Raw genomic sequence first — 12,257 nt, forward strand, 5'->3', positions numbered from 1 at the left:
TAGAACCTATGATGGCGATGCCAAATAGGCAAATACATTGCCATGAGTCTCAATAAGAAAGGATAATTTTGTAAAAATAAACACAAAAGTGAGTAATCATGTAATTTTTCATACCTTCTAATAGAGTGTGATGTCCAATTTCCTTACCAAAAATAAAAAAAAATTTAAAAGTCAATTTATAATTCAACGAAGATTCCAATCCAATTGTCCTGGGTTCTGATTCAGCATAGGGATCTACATCTTAGTTTTGTAGGGTCGCACTTCCCCTTTCCCCGTCTGCAATTCAATTTGACATTTTGACATTTTGACTGGCGCCGAGTCGCCTACACACTCAAGACCTTTCGTTGGACATCTCAGCTCTGTGTTGTGGTGTTTTCACCCTTTCATGTTCGTCTTTGGAAAGATTCAAAAGAGCGTAAGCAGCCCAGCGTGGACTTCAAGATTCAGGTTTCAGAGACAACCATTATTCTTTTGCGGCTTTTGATTCTATCTTTGTGCTCGATTATTGTGGGGGTACGAGGGAGATATAAACCAGCTCACCCTTCCAATTTTCATTGCTTCTTTCTCTGTCTGTCAGTGTACCTCTTTCTTTATTCTGGGACTTCTTATCTTGATCTATGCTGCATCGACCTGGCCTTCAAGGTAAATTTACTATCTGGGTCTTTGGGATGTCTGTGATTCTGGAAGTTCTGTTTGCTCTGTGAGCTGTTTTGGGGTATTGGGTTTTTAATCTTTGGGTTTTTCTGTGTTGGGTTGTTGGAATTGTTCTTGTTTTATTCAGTTTTTTTAGTTCATTAGGTGTGGTTAGTTGCTGAAGTGAGTTGTGGATGTTAGTGGAATTTTCTGATTATATGAGATATTGGGGTTTTAATATGTTGGGCTCTTGAAATTTCTCTAGTTTGATTCAGTTTACCGTGTGAATAATACATTTTCTACTTCTCATTTATTTATTTATTCTTTGACTTCTTTTCCTATGTGGGTAGTAACTGCTGATAAGGCTTTAGATCTCTGAACTCCCCTTTTAGGATTTGCTGTTTTCTAAAAATTTGATCTTGCAATCAAGCTTCTTCCTCCTTTTCCGGCTTTAAGAAAGTACTGAGGATCAATCAAGACAGGGTTTTGATAATTGGCAGATGAGAATATGATTCCCTTATAGGGTTTTGATATTTATTTCCTTTTGAAGTGCTTATGAGATATTAAGTGCGATTGTGATGAATCTGACATTTTCTTAGTTTCCCCTTCATGTGGCAGTGGTTTTAAAAGCTCTCCATTTGTTCGTGTGTAACTTTGACTCATCGGGTAGAGGTCAGAGCTTATTGAATTCATTTTAAGGAACTGTCAGATGGAAACTTCATAATTGGTTCATTAGAATTTTTAGAGCATGACCCTATTATGAATTGGAAGTCCAGAACTGAAAATGCTTGGACCTTGGAATCACTTCTATTATGTGTTTCTTCTTCCTGCATTTATTGGATTCAGAGTTGTAGGAATGAGAATCTGAAATGAAGGATTTCTGTGCACATAATGAGTTTCTCCACTTTCTTTTGTGTAAATCCATTAATCCACTTTTTCTTTTAGCCTTTTTGATCCACCTTTTCGTATTGGGAGTTAGGAATGTTGATTGTATTCGCATTCATGGCCGACATAAATTCTCTTTTTCGGAAGTAATAGATTTATAAAATGAAACACGAGTTTCAGTTTTTTCTTTTATTCCCCTCACACTGTCAAGAATTACCTTTCTGAATGCAGTTTCATTTGCTTGATTTGCTTGTTCTCCTCTATTAATGTTTTGTTATATTACTTGTAAAACTTGGGAAGGAATTGCTTCAATCCTTTCCTTCCTGATGCATTGGATTGGATCACTATCTGTCATTGATGAATTGATAAGAGTCTACACTGGTTGGACATTGTGGCATTAGTAGATGGATCCCACCAGATGCATCAGGAATACCTCTCTGCATTATAATGTAAAAGAATGGCTATTCTAAGGCTAATGAATCTGTATAACCATACAGTTTACATTGCCACTCTTTTGGTCCATTTTGTCTATATCATACTAGAATGATTTTTCTCAATTGTGAAAGCTATAAGAGCCTCCTAGAATCTACCTAAAAGCAAGGTAGGAAGCTGATAAGAGCCACCTATAATCTTCAATTTTCTAGATGCAAAAGGCTAGCATTTCCTAGACTCTCTCTGCTCTAAAAACTTTCAACTGCTCTGCTTCATAAATCAATGGAACAAGGATTCTCAAAATATCTGGACATTACAAGTCAGAACTTTAGAGGCTTTTCAGTCGGATAGAGAATATGAAGATTAAATATCAAAACAATTGATTGTTTCTATGTTTGGCCTAGAAATTAATTGAATTCATCCTTTATCAATAAGATATCGTTTTGGCTAGTTCTGTGGTGGAAAGATATATTGGGCTCAGTTAGGCTGTTTGGTAACATCTATTACTTTGTGGTTCGTATTGGCAGGTTTTGGGTTCTTTTAGAGCTGAGACATTGAAAGCTTGTTGGTGGTGCATTATACAGTAATGACTTGTTTCTCTTTCTTGTTTAGAAGGAAGAAAACTTCTTCAGATAGCGTACCTGTTGAAGCTGTTGAAGGTAACCAGCTAAAACTTGAGAAACTTATAGGATAATTATTTCTGTATAGGATTGCAATGCAATAGGGCTTATGCTTATTTGAAGTCAATGCTTTTTTTCTATTATTTTATCGGTCAAACAACGTGCACCCACACATACATATACACTCTCTGGGTGTGCTTGGGGAAGGGGATTGATTGGTAAAATATGTGCACTATGTATCTTGCATCACCAAGACAAGGGGCTATCTCATAGCATAACGGACTTCCCTATGAACTAAAGTGGTGTCAATGTAAAACCTTGAAGAACATGCATTTTAAGAAGTTATAGTCTCTAATAAGGGACTTCCCAAGAAGAAGAAACAGAATAAGGCATTGAATGCTCAAACCAGAAGCCTGTTTTTTCTTAACATGTTTAATACAAAACGGTTCCAAAATAGCAGAAGTGCAGAACCCGAACTGACTAGCTGAACCAAGATCTCCAAAACAGAGAAATAGAGAGGTTTAGGGACAAAATTAATAACTTGAAGCAAAGAAATCAAATAAGTTTGATTTTCTAGTCGAATTCTTTTCTCTACCAGTAGAATGAATATGTCTGCAAAATATCTCTGAGATCAGAGAACAAGTATCGGTTGCACAGACACAGACGATCCCTAGTGCTGCTTGGAGAACAGAGTAGGAAAACTAGAACTAAGTATTCTAGCTAGTCTAACCGAGCAGAATAATTCAGAAATCCAGAGAGCAACAAACCAGGTTCTCAATTTCCAGATTTGAAGAGAATTATGATCACAGAAAGTTATCAGGAAAAACTTGACAGAACAGGGTGCACAGGTGCTTAAGATTTGGAATAGACTGACCTGTTGATGGAAAGAATGAAGTTTAAGAATAGAAATAGAACAGGACAGGAGTCCACCTGAAATCCCCTTGGAATCTACCAAGTTGAACTTGAGAATCCACACTACGTGCAGAAAAATCGAAGTTCATTAACTCAAAAAAATCAATCTTTTTTTTTTGGGGGGGGGGGGGGGGGGGTTGGGGAGGGGATGTATGCCTTTTCTGCCACTTCCACAAGCAGTTCTTGACCATCGGGTACACAAAGAAGGAAACAAGTTTCCATGGGTTACCTCTGTATGAAGCAACTTGGGAAGAGTTTGAGGTTATTAAGTCGTAATTTCCGGATTTGGGTCTTGATTTTTTTTGGTAGAAGGATGTATAACTTTGCACATATTTATATAATTGGAATAGACCATTTATGGACCGATAAGACTACCTTGGACCAAATCCTATACTGAAACTTGAAAAAATAAAATAAAATAAAAAAGTGACTTCACATACCTATCGACCAACCAGCTTTATAAAACTCCTAGTTCATCCAGGACTGCGGAAAAAAAAACTCGTATTTCAAGCTAGAAAACAGACCTAGTTCCGTCCAACACTATTAATAAAGAAAACATTAAAACAATACAAAATGAGTAAACTATCCCTATGACCAGGTCAGAACTGAATCCCTACAGACACAAGCAATCAGCCATTGTAGGACCAAATCAGGTCCTCCTCCTCTTTGTCTTCAATACTGCATCAATGTTCCTTACCCATCCTGCTCTCCCTGGTCACGTGGCCCCTGCGCCCAGACATAGAGGGTGGCAAAATGATGCCCCCACCCCTGTGAAACCCAAAAAACCCACTCCCCTTTGATGCCCATGTGCACCCCCAAATTGGCTCCCCATGCTGACGCAGGGGCTCTGTGACCAGGGAACATATTTTCCCTTATATATGGGATAAAAAACGCTACCCGTCTGGCGTTCCCCACACCCACCAGACACATCCCCCTGTTTCCGGGGCTGTGAAAAGACGCCCTGTCCCCCTGAAAACAGGGGGCTGTGTCTGGGCGTGGGGAATGCAGATGGGTAGCGTTCCTCCTCCTATAATATATATATATATATATGTATATGGGTATTGACAGTATTTGTGTTTCTATATCTTCTGTCTTTTCCATATTGCATATTATGTGTCTTCAATCTTTTGCTTTATCTGTTTATAAGCATCTGACTAGTTTCACATTATCACAGAGTTTTCAGGCATCCAGAATGTTAAACATTACACATACAGAGAATTAAAGAATGCTACCGAAGATTTTAGTCCAGAAAATAAAATAGGGGAAGGTGGTTTTGGTTGTGTCTACAAGGTAAATTTCATTATGTTTTCACATTTTAGTTGAAAACTTCACCTAGATTTGTTTTGTTGAGAATAGTGGTTCAATGACTCCTCTAATGGCTTCTTCTATCTTCCCAAATACTTGCTTATGTTCAGGGAAGGCTTAGAGACGGCAAGGTTGTTGCTATCAAAGTACTTTCAGCTGAATCAAGGCAAGGAGTCCGGGAGTTCCTGACAGAGATAAAAGTGATATCAGATATAGAGCATGAAAACCTAGTCAAGCTGCATGGTTGTTGCGCAGAAGGAAACCATAGAATTTTGGTTTATGGGTACCTTGAGAATAATAGTCTTGCACGGACTCTTCTTGGTAATTCCAGTTCCTTTCTTGCTGTAGTGCTTGGATACTCTAAAAAAAGAAAAAAAAGAAAAAAAAGAAAAAAAAGAAAAAGAAAATTATATCTCATCAACTCAATCTGTTGCCAATTCTGTGACGCTCTACCTCATGAGGCCTTTATAATAGACTTTCTTGTTTTGTATTCTTACCTGTTGAAAGTCTTCTTATTTATTTTGTCAGGACAAATATATTGGCCTATATTGATAAATCTTTTGCTAAGATTTCTTACTATTATAAGTTTGATAAAGTTAGTAGCATACAGAAACAAGATTTAAATGATATTTTTAGCAAGAAATGGAAAATCTCAGCTAGACCTCCTAATATGCACTGGCCTTTTTCATATTGATTCAACTGTAAAATAAAATACCATGACCTATGTTTATAGGGAATGGTCGCCCGAAATTGAATCCTCCCTAGATATGTCTATTCCATTTTATTCTGGATCTGTACCGAATATACAGATTGTGCTGAAGATTCAAAACCTTTCTTCTTTTCTTTAACTGGTGTAAGTCGATGGGCAAGTATACCCCCTACCATCTCAAACTCATTAAATTTTACAGTTGCATATTTTTATTATGATAAAATAATTACCATTGTTGATTAGAAGATAAGAAAGAGAACTTCAAAATGCTATTAATATGTTGGAGTTTGGATTTGGCACTTGGATACGAGGAAACAAGGATGTGTCAATATTTCTTTTAGCAATTACTGCGCCTCTATTTCATTTACAGAATCTATAAGTCTTAAGCCATTGATCATCTAGAAAGTGATTTGGGTTGTGTTTACTCTCAGGAGGCGGCCACAGTAGCATCCAGTTTGATTGGAGAACACGTTATAAAATTTGTATTGGTGTTGCACGTGGGCTAGCATTCCTTCATGAGGAAGTCCGGCCTCATATTGTTCATAGAGATATCAAAGCAAGCAATATCCTCCTTGATAGAGACCTTAATCCCAAAATTTCAGACTTTGGTCTGGCAAAGCTTATTCCATCCCACATGACACATGTCAGCACTCGTGTTGCCGGAACAATGTAAGTTCAAAGGATCCACTTTGGTCTTGTGAAAATTATACCCTTATTAGGAGTGAATTTCAATTTCTTGGTCATCTTGGTGTGGTAACTCTACACTATGTGGTTAACACAATGATCCCTTAGCCTCTGTTTGGTAGCAAGGGGAATTGAAGGGTAGGGAAGGGAAAATTTCAAACTTAATTAAGAAATTTTTGTAATCATGACCCCATGTGATTGTATAAACTACTTTAAATTTTTACCATATTTATTAAATTTTTATTTTACATTTTTAGCAACGGGTTTTGGATGCAAAGTAGAGTGAAATTTAATAGGGGAAATTACTTAGATCCACGAGATAAGAAAAGTAATTACAAGATAAGTAGGTTTTAAATTTGATTTACATCCACAAGAATAGATTTTAAAAATATTTGTTTAATCCCCAAATCATTTATTGTTTGTCCTGCCCAAGATAGCAGTAAAATTTAACTTCCTAAAATACCCTTTTACTTTACCTCTATCCATAAGGCTAAAGTTAAGTCTTATAGGTTGACCATTCTTATCTTTTTGAGTCCAGATACTTCCAACTACGTTCAATGAAAAAAGGATGGAAGAGACTATCCATTTCTCATCGGAAACTGATAAGATTTCGTGTCTTGTCCTGGACCTAAGTCTCAACCCGCTTCTTAGATGCCTTCACCTCGTGTTCTTCTCCGCCGCTCTCGCCCAGAATCATTTGCTGTTGCTGTTGTTGCTGAGACTACAACCCATCATTGCCCACAACTTCAATCATCATCTCTTCCCTCCTCCATCTCAAAGATTCTGAGATTGGAGCCGTTGATCATGGGAAAAAGAGAACGGAAATTTTTTAGAACGAAGAGTAAAGATACTTAAATTCGTGGGTTTTGTTCATGTTCCATATATATAAAGGAATGAAATTTCTTTGTTTTATTTTCTCTCGCAGAAAGAGATTGAGCATTGCGAGCTCAAAATCGCTGGCCCTCATCTGAAAAGGAAAGGGGGTGATTCTAATTCTTATGCAGAGAAGAGAGAGACTGAGAGAGAGGTGGTGAAATGGTTATGCCTTGCAAGGGTGGAGAAAGAGAAAGTGGCTTTTAAGAGAGAGACCTCCCTGGTTCGATTCTTTTCCTGGTTTGACACTATCAAGGGAAATAGGGATTTGAAAAAGGAGGTTTTATCTCATCCGTAGGATTAGAAGGGGACACATGTCACAAGAAGATAAAAAATTGGTAAAGAATTGGTGGATGAAGAATTGAAGACAAGCCAAATCCAAGTTGGACATACCCAGTTGGACCATCCTCGGATACAATTGGCCTCTCTATAAATGGAGAGAGAGAGAGAGAGAGAGAGAGAGAGAGAGAGAGAGAGAGAGAGAGAGAGAGAGAGAGAATCAGTAAATAAGAAATAATGAAGGGATTCCTCTATTGATGGATGGAAACCATAGTTGCAGGGCTCGACCTTTTTTCTTTGAACGTAGTTGGAAGGATCTGGACTCAAAGAATAGAACGGTCAACCTATAAGACTTAACTTTAGCCTTATGGATAGAGGTGAAGTGAAAGGTTATGGATAGAGGTGAAGTAAAAGGGTATTTTAGGAAGTTAAATTTTACTTTTATCTTGGACAGGACAAACAATAAATGATTTGGGGATTAAGTAAATATTTTTAAAATCTATTCTTGTGGATGTAAATCATATTTTAAACCTTCTTATCTTGTAATTACTTTTCTTATGTCGTGGATCTAAGTAATTTCCCCAATTTAATAACCAAATATTGAAATATGGAATGATTTGGAGTTATTGATACAGTCACATGGGGTCATGATTACAAAGATTTCTTTTTTAAGTTCGAAAATTTCCCTTTCCTATCCTTCCCTTTAATTCCCCTTGCAATTGAACATAGGCTTAATGCTGCATTAAGGCATGTGGTTGAGATTGTTTACCTACATAGAAGTCATATTGGCATTTACCCATTGAGGACAGTGGTCCACATGCAGGGATGGACACATATCTTCCATTTTCATGATCTCAATTAAAAGGTGAACACAAGAAGGTTGAGCTCATCAGACTGTTGTAACCATCCACTAGGACTTTTCTGGACCATTTAGTCTATCAAAATGTACATGTTGATCAAGTGATTGCTTTCGTTAATCTGTTTGGTTTTCTGCAGAAGATATTTCCCAGTTTTGGGCATGAATATTGGTCAGTGTCGCATTTTCCGCCCATATTCTTTGGATTGAGCTCACCATTTCTGTCTGACTCTATCTGGATCCTTCAAACTAAAATTTTTGCAACTATTTTTCGAGTTCAAAACCATAATTATTGAATGCTGCTTTAGAAATGAATCTATTTTGGCAGAGCCTTTGAACCATACTTCTAAGTCTACAAGACTACCTCTAACAGTGTAAAATTGGAATAAGACCACATAAATGTTGTCTGCTGCTATGATATACCAAAATTGTTCTGAAGTTAGCTTCCACTCTTGATTCCATATACTTCAATTCTTCAAATTTTCCCTTTTAATTTGTGATGCTTTATATTCAATTACCATTTTGTAGAGGTTATTTGGCACCTGAATACGCAATACGGGGACAACTGACACGTAAAGCAGATATTTATAGCTTTGGAGTTCTCCTCCTGGAAATAGTTAGTGGTAGATGTAACACTAACTCACGGTTGCCTGTTGAAGAACAATATCTTCTTGAAAGGGTAAGAGACTCTTAGGAACCTACAACCCGACTCAATATTTTTACTCGAATTGCTGATGTTTAATTGACAAATTTGTTGCCTGGCTTTTAGCTAAGTTTCTATAGCTGGTAAATATCATTTCACATAAAGCACATGCATGATTATAAGACTAATACATCGATTAATCCTTGCTATTTGTTGTCAGTATACTTGATTTAGCAGTGTTCTCTGTCTTATCCTCCCAAATACTTGTAATAGACCGGAGGTTAGATTGATCAACATCATTGATAATTGACGCACCAGACAGTCTTGATTGATAAATGGATGACGTTATCCATTTCTTTGACTCAACCAGAGTTCTAGATACTGTAGATTAAGTATCTCGCTATCTCACTTGGAATACAAATCTTCCAATTCTACTAAGTAATATCATTATACAATGATGTTTCCAATATTGGAAAGACATAATCAAAAAGGGTCATAGATACCAAAATCTTGTGGTGAGATTTGTATCAACCTAGGTAAAGGAATTGAGGACATTTGATGGGAGGTCATCCATGAAGATGAATAATTTGTAGACCTTTTATTTTGTATATCATATAAAGTTTTTTCCCCCTAGTATAGTATTTTTCTGCCTACTAAGTAAAGCCTAGTGCATGAAACCTCTTTGGTTTCAGAATCATGGGGTGGCCATCTTTTTTTTTCCTTTTTGGTGTGAGGGGCTGGTTAGGAGGTTGTCCCTTTTTTTAGGGGGATTCCTGGAACTGAGACGGGCTAGGCATGTCCCATTAAATTCTGTATTCAGCTCCTGCATGTGCTAGTGTGTCGAGGTGCCCTTTTTGCATGGAAATGACTAGATTGTCCCTTGGGGAATATTATAGTGGTTTCAAACATATATCAATAATGGTGATTTTACTTGTTTTAGATTACTCGTTCCCATTTTCTAAAATTTCTCAATGGTGGCATAGACAACACATGTGGGGATTCTCCTCTTGCAGACGTGGGGGCTGCATGAGCAAGGGGAGCTTGTGGCATTGGTTGACACAGCAATGGATGGGATTTTTGATGTTGAGGAAGCAGTCAGGACCTTGAAGATTGGCTTGCTGTGCACCCAGGATGCACCTAAGCTCCGGCCATCAATGTCAACTGTGGTCAAGATGTTAACAGGTGAGGTGAATGTGAATGACATGAAGATAATGAAGCCAGGTCTTATCTCTGATTTCATGGATCTCAAAGTGAAAAAAGGTCAGAATGAGAAGACTGATACGAAGATTACATCTTACATGGGATCCTCTGGATCAGACAAGGTTGATTATTCATTCCCCTCTTCAGGAAACACCACTTCCACTTACAACCCCACATATAGCACCATGACCTTCAATTCCACATATGAAAGAAGCAATTGATCAGAGAGGTCATCTGTGTGAATAATGTTACAATTTTTTTCATTTCCTGTTGATTTTTCAGGTTTCTTACCACTTATAAATTTTGTATAACCCCATTAATTTTTTTTTTTTTCATGTTAACTTGCTTTCAGTGATCCTTGTAGCAAAGTAAGCTTGTAAATAAGGATGGTGAGATATGTCAAATATTTTTAACTTCATACAGGTATGTCAGGATGAGTAAATGTCATGGTTACCTACTGGAAAGTAGCTATGTTGGTTTTTTTTCTGGTTGAGTTGGTAGAGTTGCTTGGAATTGATAATTATGTTACATTGAACAGATTTGTTGGTTAATATGATTAAAACTGGGAATCATTTGAATCTGAACTGAGTTCAACAAAGTGAAATAATCCCCACAATGTGAATACAGATGGTAAAGTCCAATTGAGCTGAAAGTTGGCATATGATGGCAAATGGGTTGGGAATATGAGGCCTACCTATGATCCAAAATCTGGTTCTAGTTCAAATATGACTTGGTTGACTTAGTCCATTTCAGATTTGACCTAAATTTGATTCTTTCAATGACTCTCCAAGACATGGTGTAGTTTTCTAAAGTCTTGTTGCTCTTAAGCTCAAAAATTTGGACCAGCCTATTAGATATTTTGGCCTATATTTGAACTACTTCAGGTTGGGCTTCAGCCTTGGTTTCACTCAAAATTCTTCATTTTCCCAACCCAGCCCAACCTAGTTTCATCCCCTTCCCCACTTTCCTTCTTCCTGGTGGATTTCCGTACAAGATTGAAGCATTTGTGATTGGAAGGGTCTACTTTGAGCTCCAAGTTCAAGAATGGAATGGAAAAACATTTTACTCTTTCTGATGAGATGATTCATGATCTCAACCTTAAAGCTGATGAGTCCTGCAACTAGAGAAATCCCAATATTCACTCAGACATTGAGAAGGTCTCTTTTTTGGTCAATAATTATTATCACGAGGGTCTGTTACTTTTCCAAACATCACAAAAAATCTATTCAGCCACGTGAATAAACTTTGTATCCATTCTGACCACATGATCTACATTATCCATTTGCCAAATTTTAGAGTCTAATTCTAATAAATACCCCCATGTATTGGCATGCATCTTGTGGATGTCCATACATGTGTACTAGCACTCTACCCATTCATGTGCACTTTCTCCCAACTTTGAGTAGCGATATGAAAAGGCATGAAAATAAACGGCTCAAATTTATCTTGAGACTTCCAGATAAATCACAAAATAATTGTGACACCAATAACTACCCTTGTAAGATTCATATCATCACACGGGGCGCCCAGGGGGGGGGGGAGAGAGGGAGAAGAGAGCTTTTCCAACTGTCAAACTAGATTGGCCCAGTTAGGGTGTCAATACCAAGCCTATACCAGTTGGATTGATTGGGCGCGACCATTTAAAAATCAGCCCGAATTGCACTGATTATTAAATGTGTCGGGTTCAGGCCTGATTCGTTTATAAATAGGTAGTATATGGTGCAAGGGGTAAAATTGATAGGCGCTTGAATGGCCCATCCTGTTTGCAAGCCCAACTCGGCCAGACACGTTTAGCCCGACTGTGAGCTTATCCAACTATCAAACTAGATCGGCCCAGTTACGGTGTCAAGCCCAAGCCCATACCAGTTGGATCGATCGGGCCCGACCATTTAAAAATCAGCCCGAATTGCACTGATTATTAAACGTGTCAGGTTCAGGCCTGACCCGTTTATAAATAGGTAGTATACGGTGCAAGGGGTAAAATTGATAGGGGCCTGAATGGCCCATCCTGTTTACAAGCCTGACTTGACCAGACACGTTTAGCCCGACTGTTTATATGTATATTTTGGATAGAATAGAGTATAGATTAATATTTTTACCAATTATTTAATGTAATAATGTGCAATATATTTTTCTAATTTGTTAATTATTTAATAAAATATATTCAAATTTCTTAAATATAAGATAGTTAACAATCGTTTTATTGTTTGTTTAATGTTTTTTTTT

The 12,257-nt window shown here is 37.4% G+C and overlaps 1 protein-coding gene across 8 annotated transcripts; it reads left to right on the top strand.

The window, feature by feature from the left end:
- The first annotated feature begins 306 nt into the window (after positions 1-306).
- On the top strand, positions 307-10,449 carry LOC122087503 (cold-responsive protein kinase 1-like). 8 transcript variants are annotated; one of them, XM_042656682.1, is made up of 9 exons: positions 316-447; positions 578-642; positions 1,252-1,305; positions 2,478-2,609; positions 4,657-4,772; positions 4,898-5,108; positions 5,928-6,165; positions 8,717-8,867; positions 9,815-10,449. In XM_042656682.1, exons 4-9 carry the CDS (start codon positions 2,537-2,539, stop codon positions 10,250-10,252), a joined length of 1,227 nt encoding a protein of 408 aa, XP_042512616.1. In that variant the 5' UTR covers positions 316-447; positions 578-642; positions 1,252-1,305; positions 2,478-2,536; the 3' UTR covers positions 10,253-10,449. The 8 variants fall into 8 exon arrangements, with proteins under 8 accessions (XP_042512648.1, XP_042512633.1, XP_042512625.1 ...); XM_042656707.1 differs by having other exon boundaries at positions 1,252-1,299; XM_042656699.1 differs by having other exon boundaries at positions 309-642; positions 1,252-1,299.
- The last annotated feature ends 1,808 nt before the right edge of the window (positions 10,450-12,257 follow it).

The sequence above is a fragment of the Macadamia integrifolia genome, chromosome 2, assembly GCF_013358625.1.
Source record: "Macadamia integrifolia cultivar HAES 741 chromosome 2, SCU_Mint_v3, whole genome shotgun sequence".
Taxonomy (NCBI): domain Eukaryota; kingdom Viridiplantae; phylum Streptophyta; class Magnoliopsida; order Proteales; family Proteaceae; genus Macadamia; species Macadamia integrifolia.